The sequence below is a fragment of the Phoenix dactylifera genome, chromosome 3 (assembly GCF_051530095.1).
Source record: "Phoenix dactylifera cultivar Ajwa chromosome 3, Ajwa_hap1_PhDact_Kaust_v1.1, whole genome shotgun sequence".
Taxonomy (NCBI): domain Eukaryota; kingdom Viridiplantae; phylum Streptophyta; class Magnoliopsida; order Arecales; family Arecaceae; genus Phoenix; species Phoenix dactylifera.
This window is the reverse complement of record NC_143192.1, coordinates 11,239,601-11,254,493: the sequence shown is the minus strand read 5'-3', so window position 1 is coordinate 11,254,493 and position 14,893 is coordinate 11,239,601. Positions and strand designations below refer to the sequence as shown.

At 37.0% G+C, this 14,893-nt stretch overlaps 1 protein-coding gene across 3 annotated transcripts in view; it reads left to right on the top strand.

Moving 5' to 3' along the window:
* Positions 1-14,893, top strand: part of LOC103723518 (myosin-1-like) — a 36,164-nt gene extending 21,271 nt beyond the window's left edge. For all 3 annotated transcript variants that reach the window (XM_008814448.5, XM_008814449.6, XM_008814451.5), the window contains exons 16-23: positions 624-782; positions 873-1,076; positions 3,954-4,159; positions 4,259-4,394; positions 4,765-4,894; positions 5,045-5,191; positions 5,288-5,367; positions 13,690-14,893. In XM_008814448.5, coding sequence (XP_008812670.3) covers positions 624-782; positions 873-1,076; positions 3,954-4,159; positions 4,259-4,394; positions 4,765-4,894; positions 5,045-5,191; positions 5,288-5,367; positions 13,690-14,358 — 1,731 coding nt within the window. In that variant the 3' untranslated portion in view covers positions 14,359-14,893. The remainder of the gene's footprint in view (positions 1-623; positions 783-872; positions 1,077-3,953; positions 4,160-4,258; positions 4,395-4,764; positions 4,895-5,044; positions 5,192-5,287; positions 5,368-13,689) is intronic.

The window sequence follows — 14,893 nt, the reverse complement described above, 5'->3', positions numbered from 1 at the left end:
GACACAGATAGCCTTGTCAAATCATATTTTTATAATCATGGCACAGGCTACAGGATTCATGGAAGTATTTGAGGACATGACTCACTCCATAGAACCAGTAGACAACCTTATTCTCTTTATCTGATACTGGTTCTTATTGAATTTTCAGAAAAGACCTGGTGGACATATTGCACATACATATGCATTTCATACATGTATGTGTATTTGTTTTTGTTCCACTTGAACTTGACAGCTACTTGATAATTCATGGCTTTATGGCATTGGATGTGCATCAAAACAAGGTCTTATCATTGTGAATAGGTTGCACATGTATATATAAAAAAAAATCTAATATAAGCACCTATTGTGATGCTCATGTACAACCAAAAATAGCTCCACTGCCGGAGAATTAAGAAGTGTATTGTCCGAGCCATGTGTGTATGGTCAAAGTTTTCTTTCCATTAACTATTGGAGCGTACCATACAACATACATATTTTACTTTAACCTAAACTACAGTTTTTCTTTTACAATTCTGCTATTATGATAGTAGAAATGTGAAAAATGCTACTATATAATTATTCTAGAGTATTTATCATGACTCATTATTAATATATATTTACTGACTGTCTTCTCTTTACTGCAGAAACCATTAGGATTACTGTCTCTTCTGGATGAGGAGTCTACTTTTCCAAATGGCACTGACCTAACTTTTGCAAACAAGCTTAAGCAGCATCTTAACTCTAATCCTTGCTTTAGGGGGGAAAGAGGCAAAGCTTTCACTGTTCATCATTATGCAGGGGAGGTTGCTAGTGATATCCTTCCTAAATCTGCCAAATAATATTTTTTTTTAAATTTTAATTCAAAATTATTGATGCTTAACACATGTAATCAGGTGGCCTATGACACATCGGGGTTTTTGGAGAAGAATAGGGATTTATTGCACATGGATTCTATTCAACTTCTTGCTTCTTGCAAAAGCCATCTTCCTCCAATATTTGCATCCAAAATGCTTGCTCAATCTGCAAATGTTGCCAGCAATCCATATAGATCCAGTGCCGCAGATTCTCAAAGGCTAAGTGTTGCAACAAAGTTTAAGGTAAGGGGTTTATTTCTATATATACACACCATGGTTCGCTGTACCACCCTGAACTGGCCGTTATAGGGCATACGTATTGGTTCAGTACCGGTACTCTATACGGGTGTACGAATACTTAGTATGCCGAAAAGACCTCATATCGTGCTATACCGGTGCATTATTAGTGACACTGGTACGGGGTCCAATACCGAGATTGCGAATCTTGATACACACTGTAGTAGATATTAAACAAGATATTGTTGTCTTTTCTGTCATAACAAAAAAAATAAAAGTGTTTGGCAAATTAGAGGAGTCATAACTCATAAGTGTTGCATTCTTTGCTTGTTTATTCTTGAATGATGCCAAAATGAGTTTCAGTATGATTGACTGTTTTTTTGAGTTTGATATATTACTTTTCCTTTTTGCTTACTTGATTAAATACTAAATTGGAATTATGGAGGAAACTTTTAAGGATAAGGGCTTAAAAATTAGTAGAACAAAGATAGAATATATGGAATGCAAATTTAATGAGATATAATATCAATTAAGATTGTTGTATACACACACACATATACACGCACGCACATGTACACACACACATAGATATATATACATATATATATATATAGCACGTATATATGTGTGCGTGTGTGTGTGTATAGACCAAGGTCCGCCGTACCGGTGGCCGGCCGGACCGGTACGGTACTGGTCCGGTCCGGTACGTACCGGCCGGTACGCGGTGGTTTCAAAAACCACAGCGCGTGGCGCTGTGGTTCTAAAAAAAAAAAATCGTACCGGTGCGAACTGGCCGGTTCCCACCGGTACGAGGCCGGTACCGGCCCGAACCGGCCGGTTCGGATAAAACACCAGGAAATACCGGTTTTTTTATCGTTCCGGTACCGGTCTAGGACCGGACCGGTACGGCATTCCATAGTATCGACGGTTGGATAAAGTGAAGAGGCGCATTTGGAATATTATTTGATAGGTGAATGCCTTGGAGACTCACTGGAAGTTTTATAGACAAAAGTAAGGCCTGCAATGTTGTATGTTTGAGTGCTGGGAATAAAAGTATATATTAAGATGGATGTATGATACAACTAGGAAGGGTAGATTGAAAAATGAATATATTATAGGATATATAGGAGTTGCACAAATTAAGGACAAACTGATGGGAAATTAATTAAAATGGTATAGATATATACAACAAAGATCTAAGGAGGCTCTTATATGGAGAGGTACTTTTAGTTTGGTTGACAGTTGTAAGAAAAGAAGAGGATGGCCTAATTTAACATGGGTGGAGGTTGGGAGGAAGGATATAGAGAAACTTGGTCTAACATCATAAGCAGCCTTGATAGAGACTCTTGGTGAATGTGATTCTATAAAGCCAATCCCGGTAGTTGGAAAAGTCTAGATGATTGTGATTATGATTTCTAATGTTTGCATATCAGGTTTCTGAACATTCTAATAAACAATTTTTTTAATTCTATCTCATTGACAATTGCCTTTTGCAACTATTGAAATCTATACTTAGTTCAAGAACCCAATTATGGCACTAGGGTTTTAGCAACCATGGTCAGCTGAAATCTTGTAGAGAAACCATGTGATAGCAACTGTCTTCTACTTGGAGCACTTTATTAGCATTTTTTGTGGAAAGATTCTAATGTAATTTGCAATTGTTGGAGTATGGTATGCTGTACCGATCGGTACAGGTCGGTACCGGGCGTACCATATCCGTACCGACGGATATCGGTATCGGTACGCCAGTGTCGGTACGCCTGACGTACCGCGTACCGTACCGTACCGACATTCGGTACGCTTATGCTAGTGCGGCACCGGTACGGGGTTCGGTACCGGTACGGCGAACCTACTTGGTCCTTTGTATTTATATTTTGAATATTTTGATTCAATCTTGTGATAGATACTCTACTGGTCAAGTCATTGGTCGTCGTGCACCTTAAATTGTTGCTCAAAACAACTTTATCTGCATAGCTTGAAAAAGAACAATGTTGTGATATCTTGTAAAGTTTTCTTTTGATTACTTTATTCATTCAGTGCAGTGGGTCTAATAAATATGTGAAAGTTATACCTTTTGCAGAGCAGAGGAACCAATTGGTAGATTACTCGTTTAGGCTCACTTCTCCCTCTTTTGATTGAAGTATTTAGTAATTTAGGGTACCTTGTATCTTCAAATGGTCCTGTTTTGGTTCAACAATATGTCAGGTTAAGTGGCATAGTCCCTGATGGGCCTGATCAAATTAAAATCACCTTACCTAGAAGCATGCATTCCTTTTGTTATTGGAAATTCTTTTGATTTATTAGTTTTTTCCTTTTCGTAGTGCAGTAAAGAGTAGCTCATATAATTTTACCTGACTTCTTTGAAAGGCTCAATGTTGATTTCAAGGAGCTAAACTTTTGGTCGTTTGGAAAGCCTATTTTATTTAGGTCAATATCTAAGAGACATATCATAGGTATCAGTTGGCTTTACATTGTTTATGGTCATCATTATCAAGTATTTTGAAGTTTCTTTGTCTTTAAAATGGAGTTCTGGAAATTCATTTTTTTGTAAGTTCTTTCATTTTTCATTCATTATTATTTTGCATCTTCTATTGTCTTCAAGGAATATCATCATAGGAGCCTTTTTCTTCCTAGGAAAGAAGGGTTCGTTTATATTTAATTTTTATCCCTTAAGCTATATAGTGGACCATTTATGGCTCATGTAAAGCTTACTTCCTTATTACTAGTCCAATGTATATAGTGAGGTGAAAATTTACTTTAGATCCGTTAATTGACAACTTGTAAACCAAAGTTATGTCATAAAATATACCATCCAAAACTCTCTTAACTATGTCAGAATGGAGTTGGTAAACTAGCCTGCTCTTATTCTCTTTTTTGGTTTAGGGGCAACTATTTCAACTGATGCAAAGGCTTGAAAACACAACACCCCATTTCATACGCTGCATTAAGCCAAATAACTTGCAACTGCCTGCAATTTATGAACAAGGGCTTGTACTCCAGCAACTAAGATGTTGTGGAGTTCTGGAAGTTGTTCGCATATCAAGATCTGGCTATCCTACCAGAATGTCTCACCAAAAATTTGCTAGAAGGTAATAATCCATATACTGATTCTGCAGTTGAGAAAGCCTGTATATCTTTTATTAATTTCCCAAGGTACAAGTATCTTTTTTCTTTCTTACTGTTATCAGGTATGGATTTCTTCTTCTTGAGAATATTGCATCTCAAGATCCGCTTAGCGTTTCTGTGGCAATTCTTCAACAGTTCAATATTCTCCCAGAGATGTATCAAGTTGGCTACACAAAATTGTTCTTCCGTACTGGACAGGTGAGATAAATACTCTAGATTGTAGAATGTGCAAATAGTTGCTCGAGTGCTCATTCAAGTGTGATCGCTCATTTTTTTTTGAGTTCTCCAAACTGTTCATGTAGTCCTGTAATATCAAATTATTTTGAGGTGTCTCTTTTTATCTTCCCTTTTCTTCTATGATTGTTTATGTTCCATATCTTACTCATCTTGCTCAATAGCCACTGTTCGGTTGAGATATAATATCAGCTTGACGAGGAGAACATGCAAGTGCCATGACAAATTGTCACAAATTCATTGATGCCTTTTCTTTTTCTCTTTTTTATTTTCCTATTATAGCACAACTATATCAACTCTCTTGTTCTTCTTATTGAAATTTTACAATTTATAGATTGGTGCACTTGAAGATACAAGAAATCGTACCCTTCACGGTATTTTAAGGGTTCAAAGCTGTTTCCGAGGACATAAAGCTCGTCATCATGTGAAGGAGCGCAGAAAAGCAATTGTTACATTGCAATCTTGTATTTTCTCATCTCTTTTTAATTATTTGATTTGTTCCATATTGGAGAAATTGTTTCGCGATCTGGTTGTACATATATAATTAGGTGTTTTTGTCTATTGATGTCACTAAGAAAATATGAAAGTTTTAAATTGTTGCTATATTTTTTCAGTCATTCGAGGTGAGAAGACTAGACAGATTTACTCCGGTTTGTTACAGAGACACAGAGCTGCAAATGTTCTACAGAGATATATAAAATCTCAATCTTCTAGAAAAAGTTTTATAGACGTTCGTAATGCTACAGTTGTAATACAGTCTGGTTAGAACCTCCACATTCTACTTTAGATGCTTTTTTGGACTTGGTCTATTTAGAGCATAATATTTGGCTTACCAATGCATCAATTCTACCAAACAGTTATTCGTGGATGGCTTGTTAGAAGGTGTTCTGGAGATGCTGGTTTACTGAACACTGCCAAGAAACTTGAAGGCACAAAGGTAATATGCATCCGTTTGATTGATCCTATACTAATTCTTCTAGTGTATCTAATTTCAGATTCTCCACATGTATATAAACTTGCAGTATTCTGTGGATCACTACAATAAGAATTCTGGCACCTTTTTTTTCTCTTTCATTGTATATTAAACTGCAGACATTAGCTAACTTCTTCCATCATGTATCAAATATAGGTATGTTTGATCAACTTAACTATTGAGATTTGAGAACCATATTTGATACCTTCATTTGGTTGTTTAGCAGTTCTTTTGTTTGTGGAAAATCTCAATGCTTGTATTCTTGCTTCCTATAACTCTAATCTCAATTTCCTCTTTTTTCTTTTCCCACCATTAGTAGCCTTCCACTTCTATCAATTGAGTGATCCTTGTGGCTTGACTTACAAGACTTATTCGTATATTCCATAAATTCCTGTCCGACACTTGTTGTGACCTTTTGTTTTGATAAACAGTAACATTGCCTCCATTATGAGCAAGTTGTTTGTCATGATGCATTGCTGCATTTGTGATTTTCTCATAAAAACCATACTTGTGAATATTATTTGATATGAATGATGCCCTTAATTCTATCCCAGATTTTTGGAATTCGGCTGTCTTCTCATATTGTTATTGGAAATCAAAGTCAACATTTTTTAGCTATAGAATAAAAGACTGAAAATTGTAATTAATTACTGTTGACATAGGCATATCATAGAGATTCAACACAATATGTTTGAAGCAAGGTCGGCGGAACCGTTCCGAACCAGGGGGTTTCGGCCATTCTAAGCTGTACCAATAGCTCACTGGTACGGTTCTGGCAACGGAAATGAGATCCGTTGCCAGAGCTGGAGGAGAAGGAAAGAGAGTGAGCAGGGGAGAGAGAGAGAGGGAGAGGTCGGGACGCCAGCGGAGGCCGCGGGGGACAAGGCCACAGCCGGACCCTGTTTCGAAAAATTCTTTAATTTTGTAAGCCACGGTCGGGCTCCTATTTCGAACAAAACAGGAAAACCGGCTGCGGCCTCGCACTTTGCGGCCTTCGCCGGCCCCCCGGGGCCTCTGCCGGCGTCCGCCACCCTCTACAAGTCTCCCTCCCTCTCTCCTCCTCCTCCTCTCTCTCTTTTTCTCTCTCCCACAGTACCGTACCCTCGTCAGTACAGGCCTGGCATAGCCCGTACGGACTCATGCCGCCGGAGAACCAGTACGTTGCCCGATACCGATTCCTCCAACCTTGGTTTGAAGTTTGAACAATAAGCAACAGTGTCTTAGGAGTATATCGAAACTAATCAGGTAAGATTTAATTAGTTTGACGACTATTGTTTAATGGCTAAAGGCTATATCTTGTTCCTGGTAAATAGATAGTTCAGCAGCCGCGAATGATCATCATTATCATTGATTCATCATTATCTTTTATGGGAAGACCTGAAAATAGACAACTATTGCAATAGGATTACCCATTAAAGAAAAGGAATTAGCGGCATAGAAGATGAACAAGAAAAATAGAAAAGAACAAAATAAGAAGAAAATATTATTGTGATGCTGAACCTGATTGCATATTATTGGAACATATGCACCATAAAAAGATGTTTTGATAAGTCTACAGGCAAGGGACAAGTTAAGCCTTCAATATCACTGCTTAGCTCCATTATTTTGGAAATAACTAGTCCAATTGCATATTTAGGAAGTAGGTCATCCAACTTCTGCGATAATTAGAGTTCTTCCAATTATTCCATGAACCTCACATGAATTCTCAAAAGTATAAAGCGCACAAACAACTAACAGACTGGAATATCCTGGATTATCCAATATGTACATTGAGCTACTTAGTGGATTAGCAAGGAGCAGCACTACTCACATCGCTAAAGAAGCACTAGTATATCTGTTACTTGAGATAGAGATTGGAAATGAATGAGTTGTTGAATGAAACTCAAGGAGGCAGTGGGATAAAACTTCACAAGCTTTAAACTTTTTCTCTGGATGGTTTAGTGAATGAAAACTCTGAGGCTGCATTTGGATATTGAATAGTTAACCTAGGGGACAATCTCATGATGCAGAAGTTTCCCAATGAAGCCTTGCGAGAAGACTAATTTGATCTTTATAGAGCATTACATGAATAATGATCTGAAGCAAAATTGCAGGAATTCATGACAGTGGTCTATTCTGATGATTATAGCGCCTAATCTGTTCACCTGATTGACTTTCTTCAAAAGGTCATGAAAACGTCTTGGCAGTCCAAATTTCACCTGAATCCAATATATGAATAGTTGCTGCACCTTTTAAAATCTAGACCCTATGAATCTGGAATTTGGACCAGTTTCTCAATACCCGAATTTTCATCAGTTTGTAGAATTCATCTAACTTATCTGATCGAAAATCTGTTTAAACTGATTAAATTAATCCTGATCTAATTCATCTGTGTCTTTGGATTTCAGACTTGCTATTTTAGATTTTAAGCTGGTAAACACCCAATATTTCAACGATTCATCAAACCAGTTTCGCTCATCTGATCAAAATTCTGTTTAATCTTATTAAAGAAGACTCCTTAATGTTCAGATTTTGAGGCAATCCAATGGTGGATCTTGCAGTAACATTGCATAAATTGGACTTAATTGGTTTTTATTGTCATAGGCTTATGCACATCTGATGTAGGGGTAATATTTTATATAAATCAGAGTCAGATGTGACTTAGTTGCACTGTTTCTATGTGAGTCTGGGTCTGAACCTGAACCAGATACTTAGAAGTACTTGAGCTAAGTTCAGCCTAAGGGAGACCGCCTAACTTGATGATCACTGGTTCAAATATCAGGTGAGTACAGCAATGCATGTGCTACGGCAATAAAAGTTCTGCCATCTCAGATTATTTTGACTGTATGATCATGAACCTAATCTTATGCTACTGCTATAGAAGTTCTGCCATCTTGGATTGGTTTGACCCTATGGTCATGAACCTAATCTTAGTTGGCTTACAGCTGGTTTCATGATGGTTCTCAATTTGAGCCCAATTTGACTCATAATGAACCAAACTTCATCCAATGGTCTAATTGACCTTCAATAATACTTCCTTCAAATTAGTCAAAATCAATGAACTTTGAAGCTTCAAAGATGAACCTTGGATATAATTGATTAATATTCAAGCTTGTATCCAGTTTCATAAATATGGCCAGATCTCATGTTAAGTCCTAATCCGACACAAATCAAATTGGAAATGCAACCTAAACTTGTGTGTGGTTTAAATATTAATCTAACCTTCATAACTTAAATCAAAAATGGATAATTATAATCAATTGACACTATGAAATCTCCGATTGCCCCTTCAACGCATGATCCAAGGTCATTTGGTTAAACTAGCAATTTGCCTTTTGTTCTAAAAAATTGAAAATTGACATATATTTATTAATATTGAGTCAAAATGTAACTCAAATATTATTATAAATAATAAATAATTAGCAAGGCGTTCTCTTCCATTTGTTATCATTATATCGAAACATAATGTATAATCAAGAATATTTTTTCATGTTGTATCATAATATCTGCATCTTGCATGTTTGCATCTCTTAAATGTTATTTATACAATCTTGGATGGCTTATTGATTTTCAACCAGCTCAATTGGAGATTGCTTATATAAATGAGCACAATTAACTAGGAGTCTTGGAAACGGAGGAGATATGGTCCCCACACTCATCTTATATATTACTTATCTCTACCTTTTATCTTCACTAGGCTGAATCATTTTCAATTCAAGCTTGTGTGTAGATTCACAAAATAAGGGATTGGAGGTGAGTTGGCATCTGATTAACTTTACAATATGCGGGGATTGGGTTGCTATAATACTTTCACTTGCAACTATATTTAACCAAACCTTCTTAGAGAATCCTGAAAATCATTAGGGTCAGATACCTTCACTTGCAACTATATTTAACCAATCTTTTTTTTACCATTATAACCCCAAAGCATAAACCAAGGTTCGCCATCTTAATATCGGTACCATCCTATTGGTACGCGGTACAGTATGAGACGGTAAGGCGTACCGAGTGTCAGTGCGGTTCAAGACTACGTAGTGGTTCCATACAGATACAGTACCGACCGATACGACAAATCTTGAGAAGTACTAATATCGATAGGATTAAAGGCTCAACCTCCACCCATGTTTAATGTAGCAGGATCTCATGATCAAGATGTCCCCACCCAAGAAGAAACTAAGCCATGCAGCTGTTTAAATAAATATGAGGATGTTTGGAACATTCTGGGAAACTTAGAGCTTTTAAAACACGCACTATTACTAATAAAGAGGTTTCAATGCTAATGTTGGGACAATGAGTTCACACAAAAGCTTAAACTGAAAAAGATCTAGCCTTGTGAAAATCATGATATACATATCGTAATATGTACATCTTGTTACAATGGATTAAGCTAGTTGAAAATCAATTACCTGTCCAATAATTTATAAATAATTTAAAAGAAATACAAACATGCAAGATGTGCATATTGTAATAAAAAATGGCAAAAATACTTTTGAGCATAGTTTATTCTTTCGGGTATAATGATAACAAAAGGGAGAGAATGCCTTTGGCAATGATTTATGATTTATATTTATAGTGATGTTTCAGTTATATTTTGAGAGGGTGGGCCTTAGTGCAATGGTAAGAGTTGTTTTATTGTGACCTAGGTGTCACAGGTTCAAAACACGAAAAATAGTCTCTCTACACATGTGGAAAAGGCTGCATATATTTGACCCTCTTGAAACCTTGTCGTGGTAGGAGATTTATACACCGGGATCCCTTTTTTGAGTTATATTTTGACTCAATATTATTAAATATATGTAAATTATCTATTTTTTAGAAGAAAGGGCAAATTGGTAATTTCACCAGACGACCTATGCTTAAACTAAAGAAAATTCGGCTATTGAAAAATTGGTCCAAAATCCAGATTCATAGGCCTAGAATCTACAAGGTGCAGCGACAGTTTGGACATGAGATTGACTTATTTGGAGTGCTAAGATGTTTTCAATGTTTTCATGCTCTTCTGACAGAAAGTCAATCAGGTGAACAGATCAGATGATATAATCATGAAAATTGACCACTGTTGTGAATTCATGCTATTTTACTTCACATTATTATTCACGTAATCAACTTATGTTCACTTTATAGGGATCAAATTAGTCTCATGGAAAGGCTTCACTGCGAAACCTATGCATCACGGGATTATCCCCACAAGATAGTGGCTTTATTGGGATGATGAACTTCCAAGAAGAGTACTTGTCAATGTTTGTATGAGCAGAACGTAGGGACTTCGCTGAATCGTAAAGTATTAACAGAATGTGTTAAGCCTTCGATGGGCGGCAAAGTATGAAAGAATAAGGCTTTATCCATGGGCAAAGTAGCATAGAGAGATCAGGGCTTTGCTGGTGGGCAAAACATTGTAGACAAAGCCTTCGCTCGTTGGCAGAGAGTATAGGAAGAATTGAAAAAGAACAGAGTACAAAGGGGAAGAAAAAGAATAATACAACAAGAAGAGAGCGAGAAAGGAAGAAAAGAAAAGGGAAAGAAGAGAAATAAGATTAGGAGAGAGGAAGATAGAAGAAAAGGTGAAAGAATGTACCTGTTTGGGCCGCCAAATTGTTGCAGAAAGATTCTGGAGGGTTGTCAATATTTGGATGAACTGCAAGCGAGCTTGTCCTTTTTGTGGGTAGTGGACTTGCAGAGGGCTACTGATGAATTGGTGAATGGATTCTTTGTTTAGCATTGACTAGCGCATTGCTTAATTATCTTGCACCTTGATGGTAAGGCCTCCCTAGGTTCTAGGCAGAGTGGCAGACTACCTAAGCACTGACTGTGACAGTCCTATATTAGAACGATGTTGTGTATCAATATGGTGTCTTTGTAAAGATGAGTGAGCCTCATGTTTTCAGATGCAAACATCCAGCTATATTTGGCTGTTTGTTTTAAAATATTGTGTTTGCAAGCTTGCTTGCTTGCCCGCTCAACCATATCTTTATTCATGCATATATGGCTTTACCCTTTTAAAACATTAATTGCCCTTCAAACTACAGCCCATTGTGGTTGGCCATTACAGTTCACAATAAATGAACTCGCATTATATATTATGACATCATAGTGCTTGTAGCCCTTTTGTAGAGTGCAGAATCGATAGCCTATAAGTAGATTATAAAATTTATAGCCCTTTGGTACTGTAACCGAGGAGTGCATGTTGCGGTTGTTGATGAAAGGATTTAAGAGTAGAGGTTCCAATGCAAGCTTTGTGAGAAATCCACCTACGGGACTTGGGTCGATAGGTGGAAACCCTTTCCCTGGTGTGCTGAGGAGAGGGTCCTAGGTTTGAACCATGAAAGAAATTTGGGACAATTTTTTCTTGAAATTTGTCTATTTTTTATTTTATTATTATTATTATTATTATTATTTATTTTATTTTTTGAAAAGGAAAGATGTTCTCCCATCAAATTCATTGAAAAAATGAAACTGACATAAACATCCTCAGGTAGGGGAGAAAAGTTGAGAAACATGGAGGAAATATAGATACAGAGACTATAAGAAGTGGGTAGGGGGATATTAGTTAGACGAGAGAAGCATGGCCTTGTTTCGAGAAGGTCGCAAGGTCTTGAGCTTGTCATCTTCCTTCAACATATAGACCCAATTAGAAACTAGATCCTACGCTCCATGCCACACTCCTTCCTCATTGGTCTTCTTTTCTCTAAAGTCCCTTTATTCTCTTTGGCCATATGCTCCAGTCTATAGCAGCTGTGATGATGTACCAGACAATTCTGTCTTATTATGAAGTGAGTCCATTCAAGTAGTGCATCCCATATTGTCCACAAGAGAATCATTTCTAGCCTGAAACTTATTCGTTATTTCAGACCAGAACTCTTTAAAGAAGAAGCAAGTCAAAAATAGGAGATCAGTAGTTTTGTCTTGGCAGTCACACAACACACATTTTGAGTTCCACTTGTTTTGATTTCTTTAATTAAGACAAAACCTACATGTTATGTCATGTTCAAGTTAATTGAAACCCATCCTAAACCAATATAATAAACCAGACTAGTTCATCTGGAAATAATTTGCTATCTTGGAGCCCAAAATGACTAAGATTAGGCCTAATGCAACCCAACAAATTAATCATATAGAAGGTTATTGTTTTGGCTGAAACTGATCCATTTTGGCTGATACGGTGATACCTAGCCAAAACTGACCATCCAGTTTACTGTTATTGTCAGTTTCAATTAAACTGGCTAATTTCATGCCATTTTTGTTGTTTATAATTATATTTGGGTACATTACTTTCCTTACTTTAAGTGCATAGGCTATGTGGTATCGAATTTTAGATATTTTTCTCTCTTTCTCTTGGAGTTACAAGAGGAGTTTGATAATAACTTTAAACCTTTCTAGATAAAGTTAAAAAAAAACCCTTAGTACTTAATAAATACTAATGTGAACGATGAGATGCAAGATGTTTTGCAAAATTATTTGTTTTAAAGAAAATAAATATAACATTTGTAGCTACATGCATTTGATTAAATAACCACTTAACTATAAAAATACTAAAAATAATCTAAATTCAATATATGTGTGAGTTTTACTAAGAATGTAATAAAATGTATTTTCCAACAACTACAGTCCAAAAAACAAGTATATTATATATATATGTGTGTGTGTGTGTGTGTGTGTGTGTGGTGCACTTACTAATAGATATATCAGCCTAAAATTTACTATGGAGATGAAGAACCTATATAATACAACATGCTCTAAAATGTTGGGTAATTGTGTTTCTTGGTTTCTTTTATTGTCATAATCTTTTTTTTTATTTTTTTGAATTTTTGTTGGTTTTTCTGATCAAAACTTCAAAACCTTGAGCAAAACTTCTGAAGCTGCAAAAGCTTGAAGCTGTAGAAATTGAACCTCAACAAAATCCAGGTGAAACCAAAAACCAGGTCAAGTTTTCAAACCTTGGTCGTTTATGAATTTAACTCATGTATTTGCACGTGCATTCTCCAAAACGGATGCCTACCTCTGCTATGTCACTATCCGTGGATTTGTGATGTTTATTGCAACCCTTTATTATTCTGTCATTCTATTGTCTTCCCATTTACATTTTTTTTTATGTACCTGCCTTGTTTTGTCGAGTTAACCATGAAGCTTGTAATTTCATGAACAATTTTCAGGAAGACGAGAAAACATAAGACTTGGCCTGTCTCTGATGGGTTTAGCAAGCCTTTCTGTCATTGACACCTTGTTTAAATCATTTTAGTAGTAGCACAAGCAACTCATATTCTTCTGTTGCTTCCGCACTTGGTTCGATTGACTTAATCCCTGTTGCAGGAATCTGATGAAGTGCAGGTGAAGGCATCCTTCCTTGCAGAGCTGCAAAGAAGAATCCTAAAGGCTGAGGCTGCGCTAAGAGAGAAGGAAGAGGAGAATGACATACTCCGTCAGCGGCTCCAGCAGTACGAGAACCGATGGTCAGAGTATGAGCAGAAGATGAGATCCATGGAGGAAGTGTGGCAGAAACAGATGAGATCCTTACAGTCCAGCCTCTCAGTTGCAAAGAAAAGCCTTGCCACTGATGATGCAGAGCGAAGATCTGATGCATCCGTGGACCAAAGCTGGGACAGTAATGGAAACCATATTGGAACAAAATGGGGGGAGGAAAGTGGTAAGCGAGTGGGGTCCCGGGTCCTGCACAGAGATATGAGTGCAGGCCTTAATGTTATCAGCTGCTTAGCCGAGGAATTTGAGCAGCAGAGTCAGGTTTTTGCAGATGATGTGAACTTCTTGGTGGAGGTGAAGTCGGGGCATGCAGAGGCAAGTCTAAATCCAGAAAAGGAACTGAGGAGGCTAAAGCAGAATTTTGAATCATGGAAGAAGGATTTTAGTTTGCGGCTAAGAGAGAGCAAGGTGATTATAAACAAGCTCAGAACTGATGATGCCAATTCAGATAAGGCAAAGAGGAAATGGTGGACAAGGTTGAACAGCACAAGAATTATTTAACTCATTCTAGCATACAGCTATACCATTTCTTAGCTCTCATGCTATTGTATCACCTTCTGTGGGAAGAGAAAATCTACACATGTTCAGCCCAAAAATAGTTGAGGATCGCAAGTGTTTGGATGGCTGAATGCCAAAAATATAGCCTTAATTACCCTATCGCTTATGACAGGAGCCCATAAAACAGTGTCTGAAAGCAGCAGGCCAATATGGCATGGATCCAGAGTATATAAAAAGTGCTTGCTCGGGAATTGTGGGTTACTCGAATTACCTTTATGTTGCACAGAAGTTCCAACAAACATTTTGCACTTTCTTCCATGAGAGGATAAATAGGTCAGTTGTGGTAATTTCTGTAGTTTGTGATTAAAGAGAAAAGTATAAGATAAATTGTTTGTATTCTGTTATTGTCCACTTCTCAATGAACCTAGTTTTGAACTAGCAGATGGTCCAGTACGCTAGAAGCGAAGTCAGGCAAATCTCTTAAGGCTCTTGTTTTGTTGCTGAGAAAGTGAACACAAAAACATCTTCTTCTTTTTTT